Genomic DNA, 14,278 nt, shown 5'->3' with positions numbered 1-14,278 from the left:
AAAATTGTACAATGAACCCAATAGTGAACTCATTAATTGCAAGTAGTTTGTGTAAAACAACTTGGGTGAATTTTGAGCAGATTATTTCCTGTTTTTATACACTTCTGTAAGTATTATGTATTTTTTAAATAATTTTAAAATCATATATAGGCATCTTTATTGACAAATTCAAGTCTCTGACATTTGGCTATTGTTCTTTTATACAATATACATTTACATTTCTTCACATACAATATACGTATATTGTATATTTTGCACAATTTAAAATCAAGAAGGCCTTGCGACCCCTAGTGGGAGTCCCGACCACCAGGTTGGGAACCACTGCCTTAGAATAAGCTGTTTTTACCTACAGAGGGACCGGCTCCTCTTCCACAGACTCCATGTTCCTACAGTAGCTCTAGATATGTCTGTTTGTGTGAGTTTTATGGCCATATTTTTAACATTACATTCTTGGAAGGCTGAGCTGGACTCAAACTGAGATGCCACTAAATCCTACACACTGGACCCTCCAAGTTGTAATTTTAGGAGAAATAAACAAGCAGAAACTGGAGTGAAGATTCATCTTTGACCTTGGAAATACAAAAAACAATATTAACTAAATGTCCACTTACTTTTTCCAAAGCTTTCAATTTCACCTCAGTCTTCATCAGTGGGTTTGCTCAGTTGTTACGGAGACTCTACATTGTTAAAGGAGTTTCAATACGGAAAGTAACACATTTTAAGAATGAATGATTGAAAACTTAGAACATTTGCTTAAGTACCCCAATGATATATAACAAAGCAGTTAAAGGGAAGTAATTACGGGAAGGCATAATTTGAAAGAGACGTCATTTTCAAGAATTGTTTTTATTTTTTAGTACACTTGCAAGATGTCTGACTGAGGAGACACTGTTAATAACTTCAACACTACACAGAGAAAAATCTATTAAATCTGAGATTATTTCCCCCTCAACAAAAATTCACATTTATTTCAAAAACATTCACATATAAGATTGCAGGTGTACCTTTCACAAACACAACTGTCAACAAAATCAAACATGTTTAGATTTTTAGGTGTGTCACTATTGATAGATTATAACTGTTTCCCAAAAAATCCCATTTAAACTATAGTGTGTGTGTATATATATATATATATAAATAAATAACTGTTGTTATGGTTCAGTTACATTAAAACAAATTAAAATTAAAGGGTACCTTAATGAAGGGGGAAAATGCAAATTCACTCATGCCCAGACTTTTGGATGACTACGCACAAACTCATATTAATAATACTCCTTGAAGATCAAAAAGACTCACGTGCAGCTATAAACTATTGAACGTCTTGAAAATATGATTTGGACCAGGAAGTCATTCCTACCTTGGTCATAAAAATCTGACCTGCTCAGCAGAAAACAGGACAAACAAGGATCTCTCTCAGCTACGGAGATTCCTCAGTGCGAAATATCTCTCACTGAGGTGGGAACAGAATAGACGAGCTTGGTTGCCCAACAAGGAGCAAAATAGACTAACACTGCATCAGTAAAATGTTGGTGGTATTCTCTTGTAGTGGTATCTTTCCTTTGACCTTACTGGCAAATAAAAAGAGGTGGCCAGGTTCTAACCCTCAAATTCAGTCTATTATTGTGTCATTTAAAAGTGCCACACATTCGTTTTGAGGAAGAATATATTTTCCACACATCATTCACAAATGATTATATTCAATAAAATATAAGTGATACTTGTTATTTCCTATTAATTAAAGTACAACATTTTAGTTTGCACTCTTTTGGGCTCTTATTTTTTTGAATACACCAAAAACAAATAATTACACTACAGGCAGTCAGCTAATGGCCTAATCATACTGGAAATACAGTATTCAACAGCAATCAAAGGGTTTAGTGTCATATAAAAAAAAGGATCAAGAAAGATCATCTTGCTGCACATTAGCAAATCAAAATATGTACAAATCTACATTAAATAATTGAATTTCTGAATAGGCACTTTAATTCAAAACAGTTCAGCCAGCCCTCAGAGTCATCTTTGATGATACAACATCACAAAGACACGGCAGTTACTTTGTTTGTTTGTTGCTGTTTTGTTTTTTTTAGAAAGAAGAATAAACCAGATGACGACAGAAAACCAAGAAACAAACATTAGCCCTAAAGATTTAGACAATTTCATTCTGACATCAGCCCACACACAGACACACACACACTTGTAAAATGCACACACAGGGAAGCTCTAGTTTCCAAGTATAAAGTAGAAGGATCTGCTACAGTACAGGAAGGAGATATTTTAACATGCACACAAAGTTAAAGAATGAACATCCACCTTCCTCGTGACTTCCCTACTGTACAGCGTACCTTGTGTAGGAAGAGCCTTAGTGCTTAAAGGTGCGTATCAACAGCCTCTCACCACCAAGCAGTCCTATATTTTTTAACAGGGCAAGATAATCATTAATGTCACAAAACCATAAATAAATAATAAATAAACAAAATTAATCATTACACAAATAAATGATTTTTGTTAAATAAATAAATTAACGAGTGAAACAACTGATCGAGAAGAGAAGAGGCAGACAGTGCTAAGATTTAAGATTGAAGATAGTGGAGACTCTCCTGGATACTGCTGAAGCAGTTTGAGTTTTTGGCCTCATTGCATCTACTTAAAATCTTGTTGTAGATTGTGTTTCTTTTAAAATTCAAAACTCCTAATACAGCTTCCATCGCAGATATCAATGTCCTCGTGTAGTTGCTCCCATTATCACAAAGAACCCTCTCCACTAATGAACTGTGAGAGGGAGACACAGAAAGAAATACACTGGACACTGTGGCTAGATAAGATTAGTAATGTAACTGAAGTGTAAGTGGTGGTACCAGAGCAAAGTGAACCGCTCTAAGTGTTAGTGTTACTGTAGGTCATCTTACTAATACTTGAAGGAAGCTAGACAAATACAGGTCCTGTTGTCAGGAGCAACTTCACCACAGAGAGAAGAGTAAACTGCATATGAAACGTTTAGGAATCGCCCCGTCGGAGGGAGTCAGGGGCTATCAGAGAGCATAGATAACAGCACTGGCATATCACCACAGTAGTACAAACTCAGGAGCATATACTACAGCTCCATTTTTTAGCTTCCTCAAATGGTCGCTAAATGTGCATGTCGCGTTATTTTACGTAACCTTTAGCCTTGAGGTGCACTTGATTTACAGTACCTTGCCTTACATGTAGTGCATTCACATTTAAGATTACAGTAATCCACCCAAATGGGGAGTTAAATCAAGCACGCCTCGAGTTTGTCACAAAGCTGAGACAATTTTAAAACCACATTAGACAGAGAGGTGGTGCTTTTATGTGACTCGTACTGTTAAAAACAGTTTGTCATTTCAATCAAAAATCCAAACAAATCAACTAACAGATGCTATTTTCTTGTGAAAGTTAGATGATTTGTGGTTTTTTCGAAGTTGAAAAGCAACAAACTGCATCCTGACAGCACAAGCCTTCTTACAGTCTGTGCCTGCGAGGGTCGGAGCGTGGCGGGGAGGGAGGCGGGGGCAGGGTAACAGTGGTTGGGGGCTCCACTGGGTCATCCATGGGAAGGACCAGACGGGTGCCCCTGATCGCGACTTCGTGTTCCGCCAAGGCGAGCTCGTGATCCAGGCCTTCATCAGACGGACCGCCCCCGGCGCTGTAGTTAAAGGAGTGCTTGCGGTTTATGGTGTGGGATCCGGAGGCGTCCGTGCTGACGGTGACGTCAGCATACATGGAGCTCACGCTGGCATCGTTCAGGATGAAGTCAGAGTCTTCGTCATGGAGCTGACCTTCGTTCTGGTGTGTGGAAAGGGAAAGGGGGAAAAAAAGGAAAGGAAATGAAGAGAAATCTAACACAGACAGGGAGCTCCACCACCAAATTTCAACTTTAAATACATGGACTAACATTAGACAACTAAATGTTGACAGTTAGCTTTAAAGTTAATTCTTGTTCATCTTAAATGCAGTAAAACAATAATAAGGAATCTGTGTATCTTTCAGATGGTCACTAAGTTACTGACTGGGCCTTTAAAAAGTGCCACTTTAACTTTATTACATCATGCTGTGTGTCCAAACCTCATAGGCCTGTGGGCTGGTGAGGCATCTGGCCAGCGGTCCACAACATGCAGGCATAGTAGCAGTGAGAGGGGGGCCGCTGTGGGTCAGGAGAGGCTTCAGATAGCTGGAGAAACTTTTGTCAGGGACTATAACCAGTTTCTTACAATTAAACACTTTTAATTGGTCAAAAACTGAATGCAACTGTGCTGTTTCTGAAATTCACTCACCACTAGGTGTCGCACTAGAGGAGCAGCATCTCAGACCAAAACAATGGGCACTACAGCCAACCAGACTCCACTAACAAAACCAGTAACTTTACCAAGCAGATAACCATAAAAACACTTCAAACTGTGATGTCGTTCTCTACTCGGGACACCAATATGTCTTTACATTGCAAATGGTTGTTTGATGCTATATTGTTTAAAATCACATATACCTTTGAGCAACAACAATTTAAATGTGTTTCATACTGTAAATATCCTGCACAGAAAGTATTTGTATATTTTGTTTGTAAAGAGCACCCCCTGGTGTCCAAAGATGAATCTAGCTCCCACTCTTCTGAAGACTGGATCTTAAACATGTGATCCATGGCTCAAAGGATACTTGTGGTCAAAGTTATACCAGATCCTGAAGGGCCAGGCGCTCTCATGCTTGGTGTTTCTCCGCTGAGACCCATCCAACACCGCTGAACTCTGTGGAACAAAACAATAATAAAGTTACTTTTTCATTACTTAAACATTTTTATTTTTAGTAAGAGTTACATTGCAACCAAAAAGAGATTTCAATCAGTACTAAAACTAAAACTTACAGATGTGTCTTGATCAGAATCCACCCCAACCCTGAAAGAGAATAGATTGCAACGGTGAGAAAAATATTCAATAGAGCAGATAGGCACACAAACAGAAGAACAAATGCACACAAACAGAAGAACAAATGCACACAAACAGATGCCCCGCCTTACGGTATGCTCATGAAGGACAGCATGGGTGTGGTGCCCCCCCCACAGATCCAGACAGTGAAGAAGACAATTAGGAGGGTGGTTGAAAACATCATCTGACGGGCGTAAGTTGCTGTGTCTCGGATTGAAAGAGCAAAGGTCATCGCCCCACGCAGGCCTAGAGGAGACAAACAACAAGACAGTGAGTGTGAGTGTGTGTGTGTGTGTGTGTGTGTGTGTGTGTGGTTTGCCAAAAGTCAGTTTTTTTTATATATATATAATTAACTAAAGTAAAGCCACAGTGGTTCACATTTTATACATAATAAAAGGAAATGACTCTACAGGTTCAAACACAAAGAAACATTATGTGCGGAGACATGTAGGGGATTTCTTATTTATATTAACCAGTTTCAACAGAAAATGTCAGCTGACGTAGGGGCTGTTATTCATAACAACACTGTGTCTGAGTAGGAGTGTGTTATTGGTCTAAAAGGAAACTGTCTTAGCACACCATTTTCTGGCCTAATGTTCTTTTTAAATACAGACTTGGATCCGCTGACAGTTTATTTTAACAGAACCAGGTCCCAGCTGAGAAGTAGATCAGTCTTTTGGGTCCATGTGAGAAACTTTAAGGACAAAATCTAAGGGCACAGAGTTAAGGACAGAAGAGACTTTACTGTCTCAGGTCCGTACCTGCGAACATCATGACATGCTGAAAGTTGGATCTGATCTTGTTCTTGCGGCCCAGGTTGAGCAGGAAAGACAAAGGGTAGATGTTTGCAGCCCTGCCCAGAAACACCGCCATCTGCACAACGCAAGAAGGTCAAGGGCACAACACACTGTGAAGTAACGCAACGCGGGCAAACTGGGTGTAAATTCTAACTCATCGTTAGGGTCTATAATAAGTGTACTGTAATGACTATTTCTACTCGACACTACTGAGTGACAGCTAGACTGGGTAAAACTAGGACATGTTTACTCCATATAGACCACTTCTGTAGCTTGCAGAACTATACATTGATGTGATTAGTTCCCACTTGATAGATCATCAGTGGAGGGATGTTAATTCACACATGCAAACCTTAACCTAATAGGCATAAATACAGTTACAAGAATAAACTTTTATGGAACTGTAATCCCGGTTAATCGATCGCAAAGCAATTAATGTATGAGAAAGGTGTGAATGAAATGTCTTTGCTAGTTTTAAAAAATATTCTTTAAAATACAAATAAGGTACAATCACACTATTATTATCAGCTTTGGCAGCAGTAATAGTGTTAGTATCAAGATGTATTTTCATAAATATGGGGGAGTTGCTGCATGTAACTGATGCAGACATGCTATCCAAAACATGTTATGCAGACCGTAATAGTCCAGAAAGATAATACAGTAAGAAACAACATTCTTCTATACTTAACTACAAGAACTATGGCATCATCCCAACATTTACTACATTGTAGCGGTTACATGGAACAGCATTCTTCATCATACAGCCAATGATCTGCTCCGATTTGTTCGAGTGGTGCATTAACAGTGAGTAAAGGATACAAAGGCTCCAATAATGAACATGGGGTTGAAGACGTGTGACTGGAAGGAGAAGAGAGTCAAACCCATGTAGGAGAAGATGAAGTTCTCTGCCAGGAAGTTCAACAGCTCGAACAACTGAAAATATATACATGCATAGAAAAAATGTGACAGCGTGAAAACACATTGCATTCTCATCACTTTGGATGGAAAGTTTGATGAGAACATTTCCTGTGGTTAAACTTTATCAGCATTGACTACGTTGTCAGACACCTCTAGCTGGCACGAGTGCAAAATGTTACCCGTCTTATCAAATTTAGAGAGAAATGTATATGTTAACCATATTTAGTAACTGTACTGCATTGGTATTAATTTGATAACTAGTTAAAGCCAACAAAATGATTCATTACAGCCTTCACTGGCCGCCCAGATAAATATATCGTTATAGAGAAGGTAAAACCGAGCTATGTCCAATCTGTCAGAAGCTATAACTCCCTAAAATCTAATGTAAGTCCTCCTCATTGAATACTATGTGTGTCTGACTCTTTTATAATTAAGTTACAGCCACAAAAGATAAAAAGGACGTCAGTTTTATCTGCAACTCTTAATTTACTTAATAGTTACATTACTCTAAAAATCCTCAAAATGTGTTTCCTACTAACTTTTAAGCATCACTCGAACAGTGTTGTACGCTGATGTTCTGAATATAACTGAGAACAAACTGTGCATCCAGCTAAGTGACTATCTCAACCATCGACAGAACATCTCCAGGATGTGGCCGCTGTTATCTTTCATCATTCGGAGTCCACGCAGTAGCGGTTGGCGTCACTGTATCAAAAGTCCATACGTCCATCCGACTCAATTGCAAGCTCGGGTCAGCTGTCAAACTCCCTTTTTATGGCTTCAAATAACTAATTAAAACCAGAATTATCAGAAAAAATAACAGTTGAACATACATCAGTGTGATAAAAACTGACTAAAATTCAAGAAACCATCTTTGAGAAAAATACATTTGAAGTGTAGTTTAATTTTTTTGTTTGTTTGATACATGTCCCATCTCTTAAAAATGGGGGCAACAGTCTTTAAGACCTATACTGCAGTCAGCCACCAGGGGGCAATTGAGATGTTTTGGCTTCACTTTTGGAGAGTCCATCGTAATATATGTCAATGATCTCAACAAACACAAATAAGAAGAACATAAATTCTGGTTTTCAGGCTCTCAAACTAACGTTAGAGTTATTAGAGATACCAAAACTTGTCTGTTTCTCCTCAGTCTCACTGCTGGTGTTGATACAGACGAGCATTACACAAGTTTAGATCCTATGTAACCCATCACAAACACAGTGCTGTGGTATATACCGCCACAGTGTTGGTGGTTGTATGGTGTGATTTGGTGTGGTGTGTTGGCCTCAATACGCTTCCATTAAAGGTCCAGTGTGTAACATTCACAAAGATCTTTTGGCAGAAATGGAATGTAAAGTGCATAACTAGGTTTTCATTAGTGTATAATCACCTCAATAGAGGAATTATTGTTTTTGTTACCTTAGAATGAGCTTTTTATATCTACTGACTTGTACTATTGCCAAAGCACAGATGATTCAAAACATCCTCTTTTCTGAGTATTTTCATTCAAGGTATTTCTCAGTTTTTTATCAAATCGGTGACTTTGTAAACTTGATTTATTTAACTTTTATACAAATTTAAGATATTAATTAGCATCAATATTATTAGTAGTAGTAGCAGTATTGGCAAAATGTGTAATTTGCTTACAGAGCAATGATTAAAGCTGTTTAAAAGATAGTAATAGACACAATGGGATCAAGAACAAAATAAAAGTGATTGCTTATCACCTGTTTGGTCCTGTCCTGAGAGTCAGGGGAGAGATTGTTGAAAGTGTAGTGAGCCTGAGTGATCCCACAGAACAGGACAGCCACTACACCTGAAGAAAAACAAAGATTACACAGCTGTAACATCAAATATAACTCAAAACACACTGCACTATATTTCAGTGGAGGGGGATCAAACACATTTAAAAAGTGAAATATCCCATGAAAATACAAATCCATCAATTAATTGATGCTACATTAAGTATTCTATCTTGCAGTAGGGTGACATTTATCTTTTAACTTCACGTGTTCAATTAGAACCAATGGGTGGGGAGGTCGGAAAGTATTGAGAGACTGACATATATATATATATATATATATAGATTGTTATTGTCTGCCTTATCCTATTCAAATAGCGCTTTTACACTACATGCCAAATTTACCCTTTCACACATTCACACACCGATGACACATTGATCGGGGTTCAGTATCTTGCTCTGATGCGGTGGGGAGGAGGCGGGGATCGAAACACCTACTTTCTACCTCTACGTCATTAATACTGAGCCACAGTATTAATGAGAGTGAGGGTGTGCTTTACTTGAATTGATGGTTTAATTTTTCTTGGTATGAATGACTCATCCTTTCTTACAGTATCAATTACTCATAATTTTTAAGAGGAACTTCCTACAAAGAAAACCTAAGACAGCTAAAAATATGTGCATGCTTGAAAGCGTGGTACACGGTCAACAGAAACTATACAGGTGTATATATGCAGCTGTACCTGTAAACCCACAGGCCTCGGCCAATAAAAAGGTGCTCCAGGACATGAGGAAAAAGAGAGCTGTCTCCAGCAAGGGGAAGTCCCTCAGCTTAGTGAACTTGGTCACGTGATCAAAACTGAAAGTCAAGGAGCAAAACAAAGAATGGCACATCCCACGTCAACCTGCAGCCCCCATAATTGACATATGAGGTATGAAAGACATCGCCTTGTTAAAACAAGACAATCTGAAGAGATTAAATAAAACAAATAACTCTGTGTAAGTCAGACAGAAGGTTACAGCTATAGGGACAGCCACAACAGTTTTTCTGAAATCAAATACAACTCGAAGTTGCTTATAAACCCTCGTGCATTACTATATATGCACACTGGTGAATATAAATGTGCATTATGTGATGGTGAGCAAGAGGTGAAAGGATATGAGAGCGGTCATGACTCCAGTGGCCACTCCAAGAGCAAAGGATCCGCTGAAAACGCCCAGGAAGATGCCGAAGGATTTCAACAAGGCCATGGCCTCAAAGCTGTGACTGTTGTCTCCCGCAGGCTGGTACGCCACAATGGAGCTGAAGGGCAGATAGACGGAGAGTACACGCAAATAAAAACATTTACATGGAAAAAGGAAATAGTCTCTTACTAAGAATGCAGGAAGGGGAACTGGTCAAAATGTTAAACACGTGCTCACATAAAAACTCAAACAGAGAGACTTTCAAGATGAAATCAGGCATCAAATAAAACCTGCAGCAACCCAAATCCAATAAAAGTTGATGTTAGCAGCCTGGTCTTTTATCTGATTTTGTATAAATTTAGAGGATTTTGGTAACCTCCTTCACAATAGCAACAAACACTTAACTCACAGAGACTGGATTTGGGTTTTTACAGTCATAAAAAGGGAGGAAGTTCGGGTCTTGCATTCTCATTTATAACTGGATCTTGGATCTCTCAACACCATTTGGTTGATATCCAATAACAGAACTAGTAAGTGCACAAACAGCTAATTCAGGTGCTACCCCTTTATGAGGAGTAGTTCCCAAATTACCTTCCAAGACCAACAAAGCAAATCACCAGCACTGATATTCAGCAGTAACACATCTTTTCACACACATAGATTACCAAAACATTCATAAAAAAGGTTTTTGGGGTTTTTTTTCTGGTCATTTGCAGGGTCTTTAGGGTTCAGACAAAACAAAAAAAACGACACAAAGAATGGATATGGGGTATGGGGAGGGCAGTGATCATCCTAATGAGCGGTGGTTCGAGGCTACATTCTAAGTAAAGAAAATCATCACATCCACTGAAATGAGATGATCAGGTTCTAATACTACAACCACGCTGACAGCCCATCCACCCACCCACCCAGCCAATGTCTGGTTTTCTCCCAGCCATTCCTCTGCCCCCTCTTGCCAGACAGGGTCATTGCCTCTTGGGGGGAGCAAAGCTCCAGACCCCTGCCTACCCTGCTTCTCCAAGCGAAGGAGAACACTGCATACATACATACGTACAGGTGGGCGATGAATGACACGGATGGGTGAAGGAAGGCAAGCAGTGAAATGACAGGGACTGATGTTAGTACAATTACTGTCCATTCAGGTGCAATGTATAACACAAGAATCTGAATTAGCCTCGTTATGGTGCAAGTCATTAACACAGAACTAGAAAATGAAGGGTGGGTTCACGTTTTTTCAAGTCTGTCTTAAAACAATACTCACATGTCCATATGTACATTTCAAGAGTTATTGCTCACTGTAATGTGTTTCTCCTGTCCATACTGGCTGTTAAAATATCCCTTCCTAATGCAGTTCTAATTGAAGTGATAGAGGATGCAATCCACAGTCTTCGCTCTGTGTGATAATGAATTCAACAAAAAGTTCAACTGAAGCTAATATGAGGCTTCAACAGTCAGTCACATCAAACAAGCAGGTATCTTCCGAAGTTACAGTCGTCCCACTTTGTATTACTATCCCTCAGCTGCAGCTAAGTGAGGAAAAACACTGCAGGAAATCTGAATTTTGTACCAAAAAGTGGATAACTTTGCACTCACTTCATTTATCTAACTCAGATAGCTGGAGCTCACGTGAGCTTCAACTGAACTTAGGTTGCATTTTGCACAAAAAGAGGGCTCTGCATTTTTGTCCCCAATCACTTACTATCACTTCTATTGGAGACAGGTAGGAAGGGATCTACCAACCTCTAAGGCAACTAATGACTCTTGAAATGTAGATACCGTTGTGTGGACTGTGTTTGTGCATATTTCCGCAGTGTGTAATTAATGCTTACGAAGAGAGGACGATGGCCACAGCATCGTTGAGGACACTCTCCCCAAAGAGTAATGCATACAGGTCCACATCTACCTTTAGCTCATTAAAGATAGCCAGCACTGTCACTGAGACACAGAGGAGATAAATAACATTTAAGAGTATAAGCAACACAGATATCGTACAGCAGGAGAGGAGCAAAGACTCAAGACTAACAAGAACAATAATGTGCCACCACTGCTTCTATAATACATATACATCGCTATGTTTTATGGCACTACCTACCTGGGTCTGTTGCTGAAACGATGGCCCCAAAGAAGAGGCAGTCAGTAAAGTAAAAATCTCCCCCAAGCTGGCCCACAACTTTCATGAAGGACACAAAGCCATACATGATCAGCCTAGGAGGAAAGGATATGTACAAGTCATAAAAGACACTGGTACTGCTCGTTCATTCAACAAACTGATCAGATTAAATTAGGCAAAATGTTCTGAACAAACTCTGTTGCTGTATTTGTGTCTGAATGTAAGGCATAGAGGTAAAAACAACAAAAAAAAAACAGCATCCTCTGAGGTTATTTAAAGGATTACTAAATGACTTACCCAATAACAAAGCAGGAAATGACTGTTCCCATGAAAGCATAGGCCAGGATGGAGCCGATGTTTCTGAAGAAATGTCTCTGAGCAAACAAGGAACATACTAAAATAGAAGCTGTCTAGTACTTACAGACAATCATCATCATTAAAAAAAGATCTCAATATGTTTGGAAACTTGTAGGTGACGAATCACAAACTAATAATAATAATATTACCTTTTGTTTAAGATCTCATTTGGGATCCAACTTTATTTGTTATGATATGTCATTTACATCATTTGTGTATTATTGTTATTCTTTATTAGTGTATTCCTTACCCTCTTTAGACTGTAACCAGCGTGGAAGATAATGGGAGGCAGCAAAATGTTGAAAAAAACCTCCGGGTCAAAGGTCACCTGAAGACAGTAGTAAATTATAAGAGGTTATACAACTATTTTCAAGTGGTCAATTCCCGCTGAACCTGACACATCTTACCAAACATTCTTCAGAAACGCTACTAGTACACACCAGTAAATCAACATAATTTACCTGCCAGCATTTTTATTGACAGCGATCTGCTGAGGTTTTCATCTCACCGACAAACCCTCACAAATGCATCTATAATACATATATTTCTGCCATTTGTCGCATGCACACTGGTAATTTCATACGCTGGGTGAGAGCAGTACACCAAAAAACAACCACTCGCACCCTCCACTCCAATCCTCCATCTGTTCATCCCCTTGCCTTTCTCAGCATCTCATCATCCTGCACTTGGTGACCTTTCCCCCGGCTGACTTCCCCCTTCAGAGTGTACTCGTAGAAGCGCCCGCTGACGTTGACCAGCAGAGTGGCGGGACTGGCGTTGACAGCACAGCTGGGGATCACGTCACTCATGCTCTGGGGCACATGGACGCCGAACCGCAGGATCACACCCACCAACAGGCCTTCAGAGAGGAGGAAAAGAGAGTAAAGGCACATCAGTTAGTCAAGGATCTGGGGTAAAAGAAATATAGCTTACGCAGTACTTCACAAATAAAAAATAAAACAAATTAAAAAGCCAGTTCATAAACACTAATCTTTTAAAGGAGGACACAGGTTGCAGCAAAATAGGGTGAGGTTGTATTTAATTATTTGGGCGTGCTAAATACTTTAATTAGATTGGTGTCGTACAAAAAACAAACATTAATTGGGCCAAGTTAATTATACTGGAAGGGATGGGCTTGTGTTGGGAAAGGAAAAGATGATTCATCAAAGCAGCTTCCCACTGTAATGAAAATGACTGATGGTGCAGGTGTCTAGTTAAAGGGGATGAGTGTGAGTTTAATAGCTTAACAATATCACCTTGTAGTCTTCTGTTAATATGACAGCTGACAGAAGACAAACTCTATGAAAAAAAACCACAAAATGTCACTAAGTATACAACATATATATGCATATGTATATTATATCTCCCAGGGAGCCTTCCCCCCCGACGTATCCTGAAACCTGAGACTCAATTTCAGCCCTGTGGTTAAGTTTTGAGGAGCTAACAGCACCACATCCAGCTAGCACTGAGGCTAGGTCCAAGTGAACGCCAGTGGTCTTACCATAGATCATCGCTAGTCCTGTTTCGTGCAGGAACCTAAAACGCCGGTGTTTGAACAGCCATATGGTTAAAATAGTGAGCGTTAGGAGCATTATGAATATAAGCAGATTGGCACTGTCCTGTCGGTGGCTCTCCTCAGCCATCCTCTCAGTTGCGACGTTATCCATCGCATTGCTGTCGCCTTGGATCCCGACGAGCAGGAATGTCAACAGAAAGGGAAACAACGGGAGCGCTTTCGACGGTTCAGCACCAAGACAGCGTCCCAGTGTAAATCCCATGGTGGCTTTATGTGACTACGGTTACATTTGTCGGTTTAAATTTGGTTTTTATATTTGTTATTGAGGGGACAGCTAACTGCTTGGACGGGGAATCGGCGAGACGACAGCAAATGACAGCTTCTTCCGCAGCCGTTATCAAAACACGGGAACTTCCGGTTCTTCAAAATAAAAGCCCCAGACGTGAGTAGGGGGGTAGTGGTAGCAGCGACACATCATGGCGCTTGAAGGTTTGATGGTTGGCAAAACAAACAAAAACAAACGGTAGAGTAAATATAGGTAAAATGAAATGGAAATACAATGAGAGAAGTAGCATATACATTCATTCATTCATTTCAAAAGGTGATTTTTCATTATTATAGACATATATTGTGTAATTTTAATGTAGATTATGTAATGGTCACACAGGTGATGCTGAGTGCAGTGAAATAATGTATTGTGAGTATAATATACATCATCAT

The 14,278-nt window shown here is 39.5% G+C and overlaps 1 protein-coding gene across 1 annotated transcript; it reads right to left on the bottom strand.

The window, feature by feature from the left end:
• Nucleotides 1–830: 830 nt before the first annotated feature.
• Nucleotides 831–13,965, bottom strand: LOC127363397 (sodium/hydrogen exchanger 6). The gene is made up of 16 exons (XM_051399770.1): nucleotides 13,544–13,965; nucleotides 12,702–12,901; nucleotides 12,293–12,370; nucleotides 11,983–12,059; nucleotides 11,668–11,780; nucleotides 11,405–11,510; nucleotides 9,547–9,693; nucleotides 9,134–9,234; nucleotides 8,377–8,465; nucleotides 6,551–6,664; nucleotides 5,696–5,807; nucleotides 5,027–5,180; nucleotides 4,874–4,904; nucleotides 4,669–4,757; nucleotides 4,084–4,189; nucleotides 831–3,804 (listed from the first exon to the last, which is right to left on the bottom strand). The coding sequence occupies exons 1-16, from the start codon at nucleotides 13,818–13,820 to the stop codon at nucleotides 3,481–3,483; spliced, it is 2,118 nt and encodes a 705-aa protein (XP_051255730.1). The 5' UTR covers nucleotides 13,821–13,965; the 3' UTR covers nucleotides 831–3,480.
• Between the last annotated feature and the right edge of the window lie 313 nt (nucleotides 13,966–14,278).

Source organism: Dicentrarchus labrax, unplaced genomic scaffold, assembly GCF_905237075.1.
Source record: "Dicentrarchus labrax unplaced genomic scaffold, dlabrax2021, whole genome shotgun sequence".
Lineage (NCBI taxonomy): Eukaryota > Metazoa > Chordata > Actinopteri > Moronidae > Dicentrarchus > Dicentrarchus labrax.
The sequence above is the reverse complement of the archived record's forward strand: the minus strand, read 5'-3'. Positions and strand labels throughout refer to the sequence as shown.

Coding starts and splice junctions, on each gene's coding strand:
- LOC127363397 (XM_051399770.1), bottom strand. CDS start 13,820: ATGGGATTTACACTGGGACGCTGTCTTGGTGCTGAACCGTCGAAAGCG. Junction 12,371..12,701: donor ATGATGAGATGCTGAGAAAG/GCAAGGGGATGA, acceptor TACTGTCTTCAG/GTGACCTTTGACCCGGAGGT. Junction 5,181..5,695: donor GCATGTCATGATGTTCGCAG/GTACGGACCTGA, acceptor TGTCTCCTCTAG/GCCTGCGTGGGGCGATGACC.